This window comes from Xenopus tropicalis, chromosome 10 (assembly GCF_000004195.4).
Source record: "Xenopus tropicalis strain Nigerian chromosome 10, UCB_Xtro_10.0, whole genome shotgun sequence".
Taxonomy (NCBI): Eukaryota; Metazoa; Chordata; class Amphibia; order Anura; family Pipidae; genus Xenopus; species Xenopus tropicalis.
Window position 1 is genome coordinate 7,542,848 of NC_030686.2, and position 18,990 is coordinate 7,561,837.

General features: G+C 42.5%; 1 protein-coding gene across 1 annotated transcript; it reads right to left on the reverse strand.

Moving 5' to 3' along the window:
- Positions 1-3,539: 3,539 nt before the first annotated feature.
- eif1 (eukaryotic translation initiation factor 1) lies at positions 3,540-6,515 on the reverse strand. The gene is given in 4 exon segments (NM_001005114.1): positions 3,540-4,128; positions 4,207-4,308; positions 5,438-5,601; positions 6,389-6,515. Coding segments are annotated over 4 exon segments (342 nt in total). The 5' UTR covers positions 6,420-6,515; the 3' UTR covers positions 3,540-4,083.
- Positions 6,516-18,990: the final 12,475 nt, after the last annotated feature.

Consider the following 18,990-nt stretch of genomic DNA (forward strand, 5'->3'; position numbering starts at 1 on the left):
TGGGTACAAAAACCACATTTTTGAAAGTTTTGGGTTTCTTAGTTTCCAAAAATTGACTCAAATTTTGAGCTTTACTCTGTTGTTTCTCCCACTATTTCTTGGGTACAAAGACCACATTTTTGAAACTTTTGGGCTTCTTCAAGTTTCCAAAAACTGACTCAAAGCTAAAATGTACAATACTTTTTTCTGCAGTTAGTTCTTGGGTACAAAGACCATATTTTTGAAACTTTTGGGTTTCCAGTAACTAAATTTGTTTTTCTACTGTTTGTTTTGGGTACAAAGACAAAATGCTCTACGTGTAAACGAAATGTTAGTGTAATATGTGTGTATATTTCTGTACATAGTTATATATACAGTATATATATATATATATTATATATCTTATCGATATGAACATTCCCAATATTTTGCGAATAATTGTTCCTATATAAATAAAACGTGTTTATGTCGATCTGTCAACCATGTTCTGTCTAAAGCACTTGTTTATGGGATACAAAGCTCTTGCATATGAATTTATTATAAGGAGCAGTGGGAGCTGTCATCCTGCCCCTCTGTAAGTGCCTAATGAACACACTGTCCATATTGACACAAGCGGAACTTCTGCATTGATTGCCGCTCTGACTCCGTGCAAACAAATTGCTCTGAGATTATACCAAGCTAATGGGGCAGAAATGAGAAGTTGGGCAGCAGGGGGGAAACCTGGGTGTCGTCATAGGATCCTTTGTGGTGCTTTTAGGGGCTATTGTTTCTCTATCATTGATGGGTAAAGATACAAGGCTGGAGATAAGAACACCTCATTGGGTCTGTCCAACAAAGGTCAATATAATCAGGGAGTAAAGGTCCCCGTACACGGCCGATCTGCTCCCTGGTGATGTCGCCAAGCGAGCGGATTGTCTCCCGTTATCCCCACCTACTGGTGGGCGATATCTGGAGAATCCAGGATAATTCGATTGTTTGGCCCTGGGGCCAAACGATCGAATTATAACAACGGGTATAGGAAAAGTCGGTCCAGGGACCGCATCAACGAGCCGATGTGGTCCCCGATCCGACTAGATTTTCTAACCTGCCCGATCGAGATCTGCCCGATTTCAGGCCAGATATCGGTCGGGCAGGCCCGTCGGTAGTGCCCATACACGGGCCGATTAGTTGCCGAATCTGTCTAAGGGACTGATATCGGCAGATAGAATATGCCCGTGTATGGGGACCTTTAGGGCTGTGAATGAAACCCTCCTTTTGGCGGAATAATTAAGGGAAGGCAGAACAGAACATAGAGTGAAAAGCATTATAGTTGGGCGCACCCCAATGCTCCTATAGTGCCCATCGAACTTCTAGTTGATCCTGAATAAGGCTATAAAAAAACTCCAGAATGGCAACTTTACTGCCCAGAAAGCATTGCACTGTGGGTATTCCTTTTAACGATATCCCATAGGTATGAACTGATCTGTTAGATCACTGCAGTTTAGCTATTGGCTGAATTGAACTAATGTCGCCTAATCCTGCTAATTTTTGAGACCCAGACCCACATTTTCACTCCTTTTTGACCCGCTGCCGGAACCGCAACTGCCTTATCTGCAACCCGATCCATGACACACTGACCACCGGTAAACAGGAAGTGACATCATCAGAAGTAAATGCTTATATAGATAATATAGGTAATATAATAAATATGGATAAGGCCCACAGTCCCCTTTTCTTGTGGGTAACCGGCCCGCTGCAGGTCCCTTTACCAGAACCATTGTAAAGGGATAACACTTTGTGAGCATGAGTTGGGCTTATGTAGACAAGCTGCCAAATACCGTCTGAACTTACAGAAATAAATATATTTTATTGTACGTGATCCCACAGATTAAAGGAAACCATGATAGGTGTTTCCTTGAATCATAAGAACCAGAGTAATGCTGAATAAGGCAACCCCTTCCCTCATTTTGTTCCATTGTGACCTGGTGGATTCTGGGACTGATTCTGAAGTCCCTCTGTTGGTGTGGGAGGAGCTGGATAACTGTGCTCATGGGGAAATGGTCCTTTCGAGCAGAAGCAGACTGTCATGGTTACCCTCCAATCTGTGGAATCAGGTGTGCAATTTATATTTATTTCAGTTCAGACAGTGTTTATGCACTTAATTCATAAACTCAATAATTAATAAATAAGCCTATTAGAATTGGCCAATGCAGGCCACAGCTGCACCAGTGTCACATTTAGGTGACAGTTAGGCAGTGCACAACTGGAAGTGACTGGAGACTGCTTGGCCACATGAAACCCAGAGCTACTAATAACAGCCCCACGTAAAGGCACTGCCATTGGAACTGTATGCCCATCTGGGTGGATTTTGGACTGAATTCTGTGCGTATGTTTGGTCAGCCCTCTGGCACGTCACATTTGCTTCCCACTAATCCCATTTCCCAAGGGCTGAACCATTAGGTGGTGCAATTGGGCTGGCGGTGTGCATTATTGCTACATTGCCCTTATGTCCAATGAATCATCACACAGGATAAAGCTGCACCATCACTGAGCTGTGCCCTAGTGCCCAAATGCCTGGCTCACTTATTAGCTGCTATCTCTTTATGTCACTAACGAGTATAACCCTGTAAAGTATTGCTTCATCCTAACATCTCCCCAATTCCCATCTTGTTATAACCTTATATACACACCCAAAATACTGTATGTGATTGATTGCAACATGGCTGCCATCCCACCTCTCTGAAACACCCTCTCGGTCTGCCCTTAAGGGCAAAAACCCACGGAGCAGTTGATTTGCCCGTGATAGATCTCTGCTATCGCAGACGACGAAACACTGCAAAAGGGAGTCGCCGGGGAAAAACCCTTCATATCGCTTTGTTCTCCAAAGTTGCCTGCAGGAGGACTTTAGCTTACTGAAGTGATGTGTGTGTACAGGCACATAGGCTCCTGTATGTTGGATTCATAGACAGCTCTCCTGTAGACTGTCTAGCCAGGCTTTCAGGCTTCTTGATTGGCCAGCTGAGTCTATTCCGTTCCACCTGGCCAGTCTGTAGCCCTTACTCCTATAGTCAGTCCCTGTATAAGAAATGCCCATATATTCTGTTATTAATTAGCTCCCATACATATAGTGACTCCATGTTACTGCACCAACAGTGGCACCAGTTACTGTTCCTACAACATTTATTTATAGGTTATACAAAAGGCAAATTGCAGTGTTATTGTTTAACTACAACCCCCAGAGTCCCTTGCCAGCTCAGTAAACATGTAAGTTTCACATTGCTGGGCCTTTGTACCAAATAACTCAATTGCTGCTGCTCAGAACAGAAACTGTATGTGCCTTCTTTCATGTTTTTCTCATAAATAACCAAGTAGTAGAGTTCTAGGTGTTTGTTAGCGACTCAGGTGAGAGGGAAAGTGTCAGACAATATAATGGCAAACTGCGTTGAATTTTACATCTTCTTCAAAGTCTTTTCAGATTTTAGGAGTCACAAGTCCATATAAAAGGCACAAGGCCGCAAACTACTAGGGAAAAAAGTAAATCACCCCCCAGCGGAAAACAAAGGATGTTGGAGACCAAGGGCTTGAGTTAAACAGGTTTATTAAATACCGTTACAAATGTACATTTAAAAAGTCAAAGCTTGGTTTCTCAGTGCATTAAAATTGCATTGGGCTCTCACCATAAAACAATGTTATAGCCCAGCAGTTCCCTTGTCATAAGTTTAATACTGAACAGCCACTTCATACTGGACATTACTGGGGACTGAAGTCTCAATGGGCCACCTCCTGCTGCTTTGGCCAGCACAATATTAGCCATCTTTACTGTAAGCCATAACCAGGAAAGCAAGATTTAGCCTCATCTTACCTCCCCAGTCTGGTGTGTATAGAAGTCATACTTAGTTACGGTGGGTCTGTGGCAGCAATGGGAAAGCATTGCCCCTGTAGGGGCAGGCAGCTGTACAGACATTCTCAGGCTTATAACCACACACTGTGCGCCCACAATTTGTCCATAAAACAGTTATTTCTCATATAAAAGGAGTGACTGGAGAATAAGCTTGTGATAAGGGAGCCGGAGGCAACTACACACTGCAGCAGGGAGCCGTGTGTTCAATTCCAAATACTCAGACGTTAAAATCCATGGACCTTCAACTGGTCTTCCTTTGCCAGCCCAACCTGGGGAAGAGAAACGTCTCAATACAAAGCCACAAGCCGACAGGTTACAAGATTCCGATGGACGACATTAACACTTACCTCAGTTAGAAACTGGCAGGCATTTTTGCGCTGGTCTCCCTGCAGCTGGATCACCTCTCCGTATTCTGGGTGTTCAACCACGGTACCATTGCAGGCAAATTTCTACAAGAAAAAAAAAAATATAAGAACTTGCAACACAAACCTCCCAAACACTTTCTCCACTTGGGCCCTATATCCCTGCATGGATTCCTCCTACAAAGGACGCCCCAGGGACCCTGTAAGTGCCACCATCTGACTGCCATTAGCCCTTGCTGAAATTGCCCAATCCAAAGTTTTGCTCCTAACTGAAATAATTTCTCAACCCCATTTTTGCGCCCAACTGGTGCGCCTGTGTTTAAGCCCACACTGCTCTTTAAACCCCAATTCACTCAATAGGATATAGCACTTTCAATTTCAAGCTAATTGACTAGTTAGCAGTTAGTAACCAATCAGTGATCTGAGGGGGGCATATGGAACATAACTGCTCAATAAGTTTGCTATTGAATCTGACCTGGGTGCTCACAAACTGACAGTTATGTCCCATGTGGCCCGCTCTAAAGTCACTGACTAAGTTTAGCAAGCTAAAAGCAGGAAGTAGTGTTCTGGCTATTACATACCTCCCAATATTTTGAAAAGAAAAACAATACCACTCCCATTTTTTGACCACACCCCCTAATACCACTCCCATTTGACAGGTTATTTAAAGTTTGAACACATTTCTGGGGTCCTGTTGTGTTATTACAGCTTTGCTGGAAAAGGTGAAATTGCCCTTTAAGCTGCGAGTCTGTTCCCCCCCAAGAGACCCGTTAGTCACAATTGTATCTCAGTGCAGGGGGGAGCTTTTTACCTTTCTGGGCTCTCTGCCACTTATTTAATTAAATGTAAGAAACAATGTATCTAAGTGCAGGTGAAGCTCGTTAGGATTTCTGGGCTCTCTGCCAAAAGCAACTTAATTAAATTTGTATCTTTTGTAGCTTCAGTGCGGGAGATCAAAGGGAAATGAGGGACTTTTCAGTAAGAATTCAGGACGTTGAGCTGTCAAAAGAGGGACTGTCCCCAACTGTCCTGGTTTTTGCAGAGGTATGGTATTATGTTAGACATCTGCCCACTCCAGCCTTCAGAGATTACATTTTTGCCCAACTACTGTAAACATTTTATATTTTGAGCAGTCTGTCCTATGTAAGGTTTTCCCTTTCCCAGATCCCTACGGGCAATGACGGCCCATCTCTCATCCCTACACAGTAGTTCTCACCTTTTTAAAGGCCTTCACTAGTTTCTTCTTATCATAGGCATCGGCTATGCCCTGTACGGTGGTGAGGGTTTTCCTGCCGTTCCTTTGCTGTATTCTTATATGGATGGAATCCTCTGACCCAGCTGGGAGCCAGATGCCGCCGGTACTAGCATTAGCAAATGGGTCTGGAAACAAAAAGATATAGTTAGAGACATCACTGTAAAGTCATAAAGCACACAGGATAGAGTCTAAGCACAGGCGCTAGCATTAGGTCTAGTAACCCATAGCAACCAGCCAGTAATTACCACCCACCAGTCAGGAATTTAATTAACTTGATGCCAGACACATAAGCCAGTCAGTAATTCTCTACAGAAACAGGAGTAGGTTATAAGATGTCTTAACTAAACTGATGTGAACAAAGGCCTTTTAACTGCCAAAATAGTTAAAAAATATATAAATCCTTTATTTAATCAATTTTTTTCTGTTTCTACAAAACCTGCTGTTAAAACTCAATTTTGACTTAAGTCATAATTATGAGATTGAGAGTCATAATTATGAGATTGAGTTATAATTATGGGTTTTAAAAGTCATAATTCACCAGAATATTTGTTTTTTGGTGGCTCTAATGCTCTTCAGTGAAAAAAAAAAACAAAACCCTTGTGTGATTGACATATTAAACTGTTGCCATGGCAGCCGTCCCGCCCTGTTACATAGCAAGCAAAACAACTGCGACACAAAGGTATAGCCGCCATCTTATGGACTGCTTGGAACGCCGCTGGGCGTAGAACACCGCCCCCAAGTGGAGACTTTAAAAAAACACATTATTTTCCATAATTACCGACAAAAAGTATAGCGTTAAAAGAGAAACTAGAAGTTTACTTGTAAATGGTACAAAAATAAAAGCATTAAACCCCATTTCTCTCAAAAAGCGGCATTCTTGTAAGCTATATAGCGGGAAGGGATAAGGCTTACCGAAAGGTTGGAGGTTCTGGATAGCTGACATACGATAAGCTTGCGTTTCCTCGGTGGGGAAAGATGTGAAGTAGAATTGGTTCAGCACAATAGCAGATTCAACGACAACAGCTGGGGAGACACGTAGGCAGAGGCTCAGCTGCGCCGCTTTATATACCCGAGTTACGTCAGTGTCAGACAGCTCTGACGCATGGCCCCACCCCACCAATCAAAACACAGGAATTACCCATTTCCGGCGCTAGGGGGGGGAGAGATTACGGAACAACAATTCCCAGAATGCAATTGCTTGGCAGCGGTAGTGGAGGGATGATGGGAGTTGTAGTTTTTAGGCGTTCGGCTGGTAGAAACCAATGTGGGTGGGGCGGAAGGGCGCGGTGTTATGGCGCAGTATAATTTGTAGTTGTTTGGAATAGAACATTGCTGGGGATTTAATAGAAATGGAGATAAAAACAGTGAGATGAGGACAGAAAAGAGCAGATTTAGCCGGAAATTGACTTTAGGTTCGTGTGGATCTGGTCCCGGTGTGTAGAATAGCCGACCGGTTCCGTGATATGGGAGGAATACACAGGGGTGGGGTTGCCTAGCAACATAAAAACACTCATGGGGGGGGAAAGAATGGGTGAAATGTTCATTAAAGAAAATCTGCATTGCAGCGCTGCAGTTGGTCAGTTGGTTTTATTAGTGAATACGTAACTGGTGTTTTAAAGACATAAATGACCTTGGAACATGGATGTACAAGTTCCCATTGATTGACAGAGGCAGGGTACCCATTGTACCAATCAGGGATCCAACGTCCTTTAACCCTTTCAATCATTAGTTACTTATTCGTCGGACCTAATAAGAAACTATTGCCCCTTTGGTGCCACTTTTCCTGCTCAGAACTGTTTCTGGCCTGGAAGGAACAAGCTATAGTTTATGTAGAGCATCGCTGTCAATCAATGTGAAGGTTAAATCCGTGGCGCAAGGTTATTACTTATTCAATGACTGATTAAAAACCCAACATCCAATGCCGTGGCTTGGCGACAAGTTTTGGTGGTGTACTGCCAAACAGAACCTCTTGTAGGCTGCCAGTCCCCATAGGGGCTACCAAATAGCCAATCACAGCCTTTATTTAGCTCCCCAGAAGTTTCTTTTAATGCTTGTGTTGCTCCCTAACACTTTTTCAATTTGATTGTGGCTCACACATAAAAGGTTAGGGATCCCTGGCGTATGTGAGATGGACCTTAGATTGTAAGCTCACTGGGGCAGGGGCTGATGGGAATGGGATAGGAACTTAGATTGTAAGCTCACTGGGGCAGGGACTGATGGGAATGTGATAGGGACCTTAGATTGTAAGCTCACTGGGGCAGGGACTGATGGGAATGGGATAGGGACCTTAGATTGTAAGCTCACTGGGGCAGGGACCGATGTGAATGTGATAGGGACCTTAGATTGTAAGCTCACTGGGGCAGGGGCTGATGGGAATGTGATAGGGACCTTAGATTGTATGCTTACTAGGGCAGGGACTGATGGGAATGGGATAGGGACCTTAGATTGTAAGCTCACTGGGGCAGGGGCTGATGAGAATGTGATAGGGACCTTAGATTGTAAGCTCCACTGGGGCAGGGACTGATGGGAATGTGATAGGGACCTTAGATTGTATGCTTACTAGGGCAGGGACTGATGGGAATGGGATAGGGACCTTAGATTGTAAGCTCACTGGGGCAGGGACTGATGGGAATGTGATAGGGACCTTAGATTGTAAGCTCACTGGGGCAAGGATTGATGGGAATGTGATAGGGACCTTAGATTGTAAGCTTCACTGGGGCAGGGACAGATGGGAATGTGATAGGGACCTTAGTCCCTGCCCCAGTGAGCTTACAGTCTAAGGTCCCTATCACATTCCCATCAGTCCCTGCCCCAGTGAGCTTACAATCTAAGGTCCCTATCACATTCCCATCAGTCCCTGCCCCAGTGAGCTTACAATCTAAGGTCTCTATCACATTCCCATCAGTCCCTGCCCCAGTGAGCTTACAATCTAAGGTCTCTATCACATTCCCATCAGTCCCTGCCCCAGTGAGCTTACAATCTAAGGTCCCTATCACATTCCCATCAGTCCCTGCCCCAGTGAATCCCTGCCATTGAGCCCTATGGGAGGCTTTCCTTGGGCCAGGTTGGAGCTGCAGAGTGCCATTGAGCCCTATGGGAGGCTTTCCTTGGGCCGGGTTGGAGCTGCAGAGTGCCATTGAGTCCTATGGGAGACTTTCCTTGGGCCGGGTTGGAGCTGCAGAGTGCCATTGAGCCCTATGGGAGACTTTCCTTGGGCCGGGTTGGAGCTGCAGAGTGCCATTGAGCCCTATGGGAGACTTTCCTTGGGCCGGGTTGGAGCTGCAGAGTGCCATTGAGCCCTATGGGAGACTTTCCTTGGGGCAGGTTGGAGCTGCAGAGTGCCATTGAGCCCTATGGGAGGCTTTCCTTGGGGCAGGTTGGAGCTGCAGAGTGCCATTGAGCCCTATGGGAGACTTTCCTTGGGCCGGGTTGGAGCTGCAGAGTGCCATTGAGCCCTATGGGTGACTTTCCTTGGGCCGGGTTGGAGCTGCAGAGTGCCATTGAGCCCTATGGAAGACTTTCCTTGGGCCGGGTTGGAGCTGCAGAGTGCCATTGAGCCCTATGGGAGACTTTCCTTGGGCCGGGTTGGAGCTGCAGAGTGCCATTGAGCCCTATGGGAGACTTTCCTTGGGCCGGGTTGGAGCTGCAGAGTGCCATTGAGCCCTATGGGAGACTTTCCTTGGGCCGGGTTGGAGCTGCAGAGTGCCATTGAGCCCTATGGGAGACTTTCCTTGGGCCGGGTTGGAGCTGCAGAGTGCCATTGAGCCCTATGGGAGACTTTCCTTGGGCCGGGTTGGAGCTGCAGAGTGCCATTGAGCCCTATGGGAGACTTTCCTTGGGCCAGGTTGGAGTTGCAGAGTGCGATTGAGCCCTATGGGAGACTTTCCTTGGGCCGGGTTGGAGCTGCAGAGTGCCATTGAGCCCTATGGGAGACTTTCCTTGGGCCGGGTTGGAGCTGCAGAGTGCCATTGAGCCCTATGGGAGGCTTCCAAATCATGCACAAAGAAAGGTTTTCCCGCTGTTTACGAAATTTCAGAACGTTTGGATTGTAAGTACGAAATGTTCGCATTCAAACAAACTGAATTATCATGACTTTGTCAATCATCAGAAATTATCGAATTTCGTGATTCGGATTCGTACTTTAATGAATGTGCCCCTAATTGTATTTCTGCTATAACATGGCCCCTGTTAAAAATACCAGGTATTCAGCTTTTTGACAAGATGCTCATCCAAGAACTGCTTGGTTTTTCTTCTGTAGTGCAACAGATGAAGCATCAGGGGAAACCTAGTCAACTCTTAACTCTTATTTTTGGTTGATGATCTAAGTGTAAGTTTTTACAGTTGAGGAATGATTTTGTGCCAACGGCTACAAAAAAGGGGAGACTAGACATTTGAAGTGTAGAGGGCAAAGAACCAGGAACAGGAAGGCGCAAGATGGAGCGGGCGAAGAACTAGAGACATCAGAAGGGATGAAGAGGACATAAGGTCTGGGACAGGCAAGTGTGGGGCAGAGTGGGCTAAGAATCTGTGAGATGGAGAGGACAAGTAGGAGTCAGATGGAGAGGACAAGTAGGACTGGTGAAGAACTGGAGTCAGAACAAAGGAACAAGAGCCAATGGCGTCCCACAGAGCTCAGTTAACCAAGATCCAATGCTCAGGCCCAGGATGTGAGGTGGGCTGGGCTTATATAGGGCAGAGTCAGTCCTGATTGGCTGGCCAACCCCACCAATAAGACTGCTGGAACAGAAAGGAAAAGCCAGAAGAAATCAAAAGTAATAGCATGAAAGAGTGAAGAGCGTCTGAGCTGCTCTCTTGGCAGCCAAGACCCCGCAGAGGCTTACACTAAGAAGTCATATGCACGGTATTAAGCAATAAAGCCAGGGCTGTCACAATGGCCTTGCACACTGATTTATTTCTAATCTTTCATATCTTTTTGTCTTTGAGTGCTGGTAGTAATTTAGGGTAGGAAAAAGAAATTGAATCTTCATTTGCATCTTACATCAATACAAAATATCTTTTTCAGTTTTCTCATGTTGGTTTCAACGAACATCGTGGTACGATCCAAAACTTTTGTACTTTGGAGCAAATTGTCGCAAAGTTCAAAAAAGTTGCGGAGATTAGCGAAAAGATCCATAGAAATGAACAAGATAACATGAAAAACAGCAGCACTCCGGTAATGTTGAAGAAAAAACTGACTTTTACTCAAGTGCACAAGGCAACGTTTCGGGCTTCAACCCAGCCCTTTATCAATCCATAGAAATGAACATTACTTCATGTATTGAGCTTTCCGGGGTTGCTTTTCATGTAGAGATGACGGAATTCAAAGAAAGTTGCTTTCACTGTATCACGCTTTCTGTATCGTTCGGTGCAAGCTCCTCCCCACTGCCAGGGGCAATCGACGATTCACAAAGTGTAATACGGTGCAGCGCTTCGAAATGGCGAAAAAGGTGAATTTTATCTGTGCCAAAGACTAGGCAACGTTTCGGGCAACCGCCCTTTATCAAGCCTGCTTACTTGTATAACACACTCGCTATAAATCAGTGTAAAAGGGGGAGGGGTAAACATACTCCACCCATTTCTCCAAACACTACATTTCCCATAGTGCTGTGTGAAACAATTCTCATGTATAGGTATCAGCTCCATCCGAGTTATCCAACAATATCACACACTCATTTTTGCAAAATATCAACTTCAATAAAAATACAATTTTCATACTGCAAATACCACTGATATAACTAGACATGTATCTTCACAAGTGCAATCCTGATTAGTCCACATATTGGGCCAGATTCATTAAAGTACGAATCCGAATCATGAAATCCGATCATTTCTGATGATTGCAAAAGCCACGAAAATTACGTTTGTTTGAATAGGAAGATTTCGTACTTACGATCCGAAAGTTTCCGAAATTTTCGTATTGAAACTATCGGTTTCAAATGGCGATCCGATAGTCACAAAATTTTTGTATTCGAACGATCGTAAACGCCATGAAAACCTTTCTGACTTTGAGCTCCCATAGGGCTCAATGGCACTCTGCAGCTCCAACCCGGCCCAAGGAAAGCCTCCCATAGGGCTCAATGGCACTCTGCAGCTCCAACCCGGCCCAAGGAAAGTCACCCATAGGGCTCAATGGCACTCTGCAGCTCCAACCCGGCCCAAGGAAAGTCTCCCATAGGGCTCAATGGCACTCTGCAGCTCCAACCCGGCCCAAGGAAAGTCTCCCATAGGGCTCAATGGTACTCTGCAGCTCCAACCTGGCCCAAGGAAAGCCTCCCATAGGGCTCAATGGCACTCTGCAGCTCCAACCCGGCCCAAGGAAAGTCACCATACCGAAGCTTGAATGGATCCAAAACTTTCCTACTCGTTGCAACAAATACGATTTTGTCGCACAAATTGTCAAAAAAGTTGCACAAATAAACTAAAAAAATGCTGAAAATACACACAGTTCTATAAATTAAAAAAAATAAATAAATTTTTGTATTCTGAAGCAATCGTACTTTGATAAATGTGCCCCTTTGTGTATGATCGCGTGCATGCTCCTCCCCAGGGGCAATCAATGTAGTATAATACGGGTACAGCGCACCGAAATGGTGAATTTTATTTGTGCCAAAGACTAGGCAACGTTTTGGGCAACTGCCCTTTATCAAGGCTACTTACTTGTATAACACACTCGCTATAAATCAGTGTAAAAGGGGGAGGGGTAAACATACTCCACCCATTTCTCCAAACACTACATTTCCCATAGTGCTGTGTGAAACAATTCTCAAATATAGATATCAGCTCCAATAGAAAAAGGACAGCTGCCATTGACTTCTACATAATCTCCACAGCTTTTAGACTTGTATTATTTATTTATTTTTTTTTCTATTTGTTGCAGTTTTGATGCATAAGAAATGTTGCTAATTTTTCATTGTTTTGCAAATCTTTTCAAATATTTGTGAATTTCCTGGCGAAACGAAACAGGACAGAGTCACTAGTCTCTAGTTTTGATGCATAAGAAATGTTGGAAAAAGGTTTTTTTCACGAAAAAATTGTATAGTAAATATTAATTGAATTAAATATGAATTTATTGCATTAGCCATCTCTATAAAAGTAATGATTCAGGATGTGAAAGACATTACAGGAGCCACACACTTGTGATTGTGTTAGGAGTGTCAGTGACACTGCACATGCTCAGTATGCTCTCTGCAATTGTTGAGAAGCTGAGTTTAGGGGTTGTCAGAAATTGTGAAGCAAAACATCAGTTTACCTGTTACAAACATTGATGATGCAATATTATTGCAATATAATATTATACAATATTACTGCCCTGATTCTGAAGTTAAGCTTTATTTCTTTATTTACAGCAAGAGCTGTAATTATTAAAGGAACAGTAACACCAAAAAATGAAAGTGTATAAAAGTAACTAAAATATAATGTGCTGCTGCCCTGCACTGGTAAAAGTTGTGTGTTTACTTCAGAAAGTCTACTATAATTTATATAAATAAGCTGCTATGTAGCCATGGAGGCAGCCATTCAAAGGAGAAAAGGCACAGGCACATAGCAGATAACAGATAAAACACTATTGTATTCTACAGAACTTATCTGTTATCTGCTATGTAACCTGTGCCTTTTCTCCTTTTTTCCAGCTTGAATGGCTACCCCCGTGGCTACACAGCAGCTTATTATATAAATTATAGTAGTGTTACTGTAGCAAACACACCAGTTGTACCAGTGCAGGGCAACAATGCATTATATTTGTATTACTTTAAAGCTCTTTCATTTTTTGGTGTTACTGTTCCTTTAACAAAGACTGGTTTTGATATTGTTATTACACAGCGCTACCTGCTGGTCAGTTCCTGTAACTGTACAGTCAGAGATACAGGTATGGGAGCCCTTATCCAGAATGCTTGGGACCTGGGGTTTTCCAGATAATTCTATAAATTGTATCTTCATACCTTACGTCTACTGAAAAATCATTTAAACATTAATTAAACCCAATAGGACGGTTCTGCCCCCAATAAGGGGTAATTATATCTTAGTTGGGATCAAGTACAGGTACTGTTTTATTATTACAGAGAAAAGGGAATCATTTAACCATGAAATAAACCCAATAGGGCTGTTCTGCCCCCAATAAGGGGTAATTATATCTTAGTTGGGATCAAGTACAGGTACTGTTTTATTATTACAGAGAAAAGGGAATCATTTAACCATGAAATAAACCCAATAGGGCTGTTCTGCCCCCAATAAGGGGTAATTATATCTTAGTTGGGATCAAGTACAGGTACTGTTTTATTATTACAGAGAAAAGGGAATCATTTAACCATGAAATAAACCCAATAGGGCTGTTCTGCCCCCAATAAGGGGTAATTATATCTTAGTTGGGATCAAGTACAGGTACTGTTTTATTATTACAGAGAAAAGGGAATCATTTAACCATGAAATAAACCCAATAGGGCTGTTCTGCCCCCAATAAGGGGTAATTATATCTTAGTTGGGATCAAGTACAGGTACTGTTTTATTATTACAGAGAAAAGGGAATCATTTAACCATGAAATAAACCCAATAGGGCTGTTCTGCCCCCAATAAGGGGTAATTATATCTTAGTTGGGATCAAGTACAGCTACTGTTTTATTATTACAGAGAAAAGGGAATCATTTAACCATGAAATAAACCCAATAGGGCTGTTCTGCCCCCAATAAGGGGTAATTATATCTTAGTTGGGATCAAGTACAGGTACTGTTTTATTATTACAGAGAAAAGGGAATCATTTAACCATTAAATAAACCCAATAGGGCTGTTCTGCCCCAATAAGGGGTAATTATATCTTAGTTGGGATCAAGTACAGGTACTGTTTTATTATTACAGAGAAAAAAGATCAGAAGCCTCAGATGCCCCTTTCCTATCTCCTTCCTGAGCAGAACAACATCAGAACACTTCTCTGTTATTGTTCTGAATGTAAAAAAAAACCAAAAAACTCTTTGACTCTACAGTTACAGGAACTGACCCGCAGGTGGTGCTGTTGTTATAAAATTCATTATATTGGTAGTTAATAGGAACTTAAATAGCTCTGAAACAAACACAGAAAATAAATCGCAGAATTGGTTAGAAGAGCACCCTGAGTCATTTTACATTACATTATTTCAAGGTATATGTATCCTTCATACAAAATAATGGCTGCGGCTGTTATAGAAATAGGAAAATGTTCAGTTTTCTCTTATAGCAAGCGAAGGAGGCATGTTGTAGAGGAAATACGTTAGCGACCGAGTAGGTCTAAGGGGTAGGTATGCTATGTGAAAAGTATGAGATACTGGCTTTACTTGTCCTTTAAAGGGATACTGCCATGATATTTATGGGGTACTTTTTATTTCTAAATGACACTGTTACACAGCAAATAATTCCCTCTGCCATTTAACCTTTTATTCTTGAACCAACAAATGTATTTGTAGCTGTAATATTGGTGTGTAGGCGCCATCTCAGTGCATTGTGCCTGAGTCTGAGCTTTCAGCCAGCGCTACCCATTAGAACTGCTTTCAGCTAACCTATTGTTTCTCCTACTCCCATGTAACTGGAGGAGTCCCAAGCCGGACTTGGATTTCTTACTATTGAGTGCTATTCTGATACCTACTGGGAGCTGCTATCTTGCTCCCTTCCCATTGTTCTGCTGATTGGCTGCTGGGGGTGAGGGGGGGGGGATATCACTCCAACTTGCAGCGCAGCAGTAAAGTGTGCCTGAGTCTGAGCTTTCAGAAGGAGCCAGCGCTACACATTAGAACTGCTGTCAGCTAACCTATTGTTTCTCCTACTCCCATGTAACTGGAGGAGTCCCAAGCCGGACTTGGATTTCTTACTATTGAGTGATATTCTGATACCTACTGGGAGCTGCTATCTTGCTCCCTTCCCATTGTTCTGCTGATCAGCTGCTGGGGGTGAGGGGGGGGGATATCACTCCAACTTGCAGCGCAGCAGTAAAGTGTGCCTGAGTCTGAGCTTTCAGAAGGAGCCAGCGCTACACATTAGAACTGCTTTCAGCTAACCTATTGTTTCTCCTACTCCCATGTAACTGGAGGAGTCCCAAGCCGGACTTGGATTTCTTACTATTGAGTGCTATTCTGATACCTACTGGGAGCTGCTATCTTGCTCCCTTCCCATTGTTCTGCTGATTGGCTGCTGGGGGTGAGGGGGGGGATATCCCTCCAACTTGCAGCGCAGCAGTAAAGTGTGCCTGAGTCTGAGCTTTCAGCCAGCGCTACACATTAGAACTGCTTTCAGCTAACCTATTGTTTCTCCTACTCCCATGTAACTGGGGGAGTCCCAACCCGGACTTGGATTTCTTACTATTGAGTGCTATTCTGATACCTACTGGGAGCTGCTATCTTGCTCCCTTCCCATTGTTCTGCTGATCGGCTGCTGGGGGTGAGGGGGGGGATATCACTCCAACTTGCAGCGCAGCAGTAAAGTGTGAGTGAAGTTTATCAGAATATGTTAGGGTGTAATTAATTAGGTGTGTGGGTGCTTTATGCAGAGAGAACTTTGCATGTTGGTGTGTAAATTAACTTTTAATATGATGTAGACACTGATATTCTGAGACAATTAGCAATTGGTCTTCATTTTTTATGGTTTTTCAGTTATTTCGATTATTGTTCAAGCAGCTGTCCATTAGGTATATTAGCAGATACGTGGTTGCTAGGATTTTTTTTACCCTAGCAACCAGGCAGTGGTTTAAACAAGATAGGAATATGAATATGAATAATGAGGGCCTGCACAGAAAGATATGTAATAAACATTAACAATAACAATAAAATTGTAGCCTCACAGAGCAATAGTTTTTGGCTGCCGGGGTCAGTGACCCCCATTTTAAAGCGGCAAAGAGGCAGAAGAGAAAGGCAAATAATTAAAAAACTATAAAAAATAAATAATGGAAACCAGTTGCAAAGTTGTTAGGAATAGGGAATTCTATAACATACTAAAAGTAAAGGTGAACTGTCCCTTTGATATGCAGAATACTGGTTAGGTTAGTTACCAAGTAACCATCTGACACACCTGTATCTTAAATACTGTTGTCTCCGGGGGGGGGGGGGGGGGGATTTGCTTACAACTTCCCTTCATGTTTATTTGGCTTTTAAACCCAGTGACATTCCCCCTCCAGGCTGACTGTATATTGTTTGATGGTTGGGAAGATCTTTAACTATTTAATTACACAGCTCTTTATCATACCCACCCAGTATTCCTTATTTACAGCCACACATTATAGGTATTGGTGCCCGGACACACATCCCATAGTGGCCATACATGTTCAAATTAAACATTAGTGGTTTTTCACTTCAATTAAACTTTTAGTATAATGTAGAGAGTGGTATTCTGAGTAAATTTTCAATTGGTCTTCATTGTTTTTTATGTGTGGTTTTTGAATTATTCAGCTTTTTGTCCAGCAGCTCTCCAGTTTGGAATTTCAGCAGCTATCTGGTTGCTAGGGTTTAATTTAACCTAGTAACCAGGCAGTGAGTTGAAAAAGAAACGGGAATATCAATAGAGGAGGCCATACATAGAAGGATAAGTACAGTATGGGACCTGTTATCCAGAATGCTCAGGACCTGGGATTTTCCAGATAAGGGATCTTTCCGTAATTTGTATCACCATAACTTAAGTCTACTAAAATTCATTTAAATATGAAATAAACCCAATAGGATTGTTTTGACTCCAATAAGGGGTAATTATATCTTAGTTGGGATCAAGTACAGGTACTGTTTTATTATTACAGAGAAAATGGAATCATTTAACCATTAAATAAACCCAATAGGGCTGTTCTGCCCCAATAAGGGGTAATTATATCTTAGTTGGGATCAAGTACAGGTACTGTTTTATTATTACAGAGAAAAGGGAATCATTTAACCATGAAATAAACCCAATAGGGCTGTTCTGCCCCAATAAGGGGTAATTATATCTTAGTTGGGATCAAGTACAGGTACTGTTTTATTATTACAGAGAAAAGGGAATCATTTAACCATTAAATAAACCCAATAGGGCTGTTCTGCCCCAATAAGGGGTAATTATATCTTAGTTGGGATCAAGTACAGGTACTGTTTTATTATTACAGAGAAAAGGGAATCATTTAACCATGAAATAAACCCAATAGGGCTGTTCTGCCCCCAATAAGGGGTAATTATATCTTAGTTGGGATCAAGTACAGGTACTGTTTTATTATTACAGAGAAAAGGGAATCATTTAACCATGAAATAAACCCAATAGGGCTGTTCTGCCCCAATAAGGGGTAATTATATCTTAGTTGGGATCAAGTACAGGTACTGTTTTATTATTACAGAGAAAAGGGAATCATTTAACCATGAAATAAACCCAATAGGGCTGTTCTGCCCCAATAAGGGGTAATTATATCTTAGTTGGGATCAAGTACAGGTACTGTTTTATTATTACAGAGAAAAGGGAATCATTTAACCATGAAATAAACCCAATAGGGCTGTTCTGCCCCCAATAAGGGGTAATTATATCTTAGTTGGGATCAAGTACAGGTACTGTTTTATTATTACAGAGAAAAGGGAATCATTTAACCATGAAATAAACCCAATAGGGCTGTTCTGCCCCCAATAAGGGGTAATTATATCTTAGTTGGGATCAAGTACAGGTACTGTTTTATTATTACAGAGAAAAGGGAATCATTTAACCATGAAATAAACCCAATGGGGCTGTTCTGCCCCAATAAGGGGTAATTATATCTTAGTTGGGATCAAGTACAGGTACTGTTTTATTATTACAGAGAAAAGGGAATCATTTAACCATGAAATAAACCCAATAGGGCTGTTCTGCCCCAATAAGGGGTAATTATATCTTAGTTGGGATCAAGTACAGGTACTGTTTTATTATTACAGAGAAAAGGGAATCATTTAACCATGAAATAAACCCAATAGGGCTGTTCTGCCCCAATAAGGGGTAATTATATCTTAGTTGGGATCAAGTACAGGTACTGTTTTATTATTACAGAGAAAAGGGAATCATTTAACCATGAAATAAACCCAATAGGGCTGTTCTGCCCCAATAAGGGGTAATTATATCTTAGTTGGGATCAAGTACAGGTACTGTTTTATTATTACAGAGAAAAGGGAATCATTTAACCATGAAATAAACCCAATAGGGCTGTTCTGCCCCCAATAAGGGGTAATTATATCTTAGTTGGGATCAAGTACAGGTACTGTTTTATTATTACAGAGAAAAGGGAATCATTTAACCATGAAATAAACCCAATAGGGCTGTTCTGCCCCCAATAAGGGGTAATTATATCTTAGTTGGGATCAAGTACAGGTACTGTTTTATTATTACAGAGAAAAGGGAATCATTTAACCATGAAATAAACCCAATGGGGCTGTTCTGCCCCAATAAGGGGTAATTATATCTTAGTTGGGATCAAGTACAGGTACTGTTTTATTATTACAGAGAAAAGGGAATCATTTAACCATTAAATAAACCCAATAGGGCTGTTCTGCCCCAATAAGGGGTAATTATATCTTAGTTGGGATCAAGTA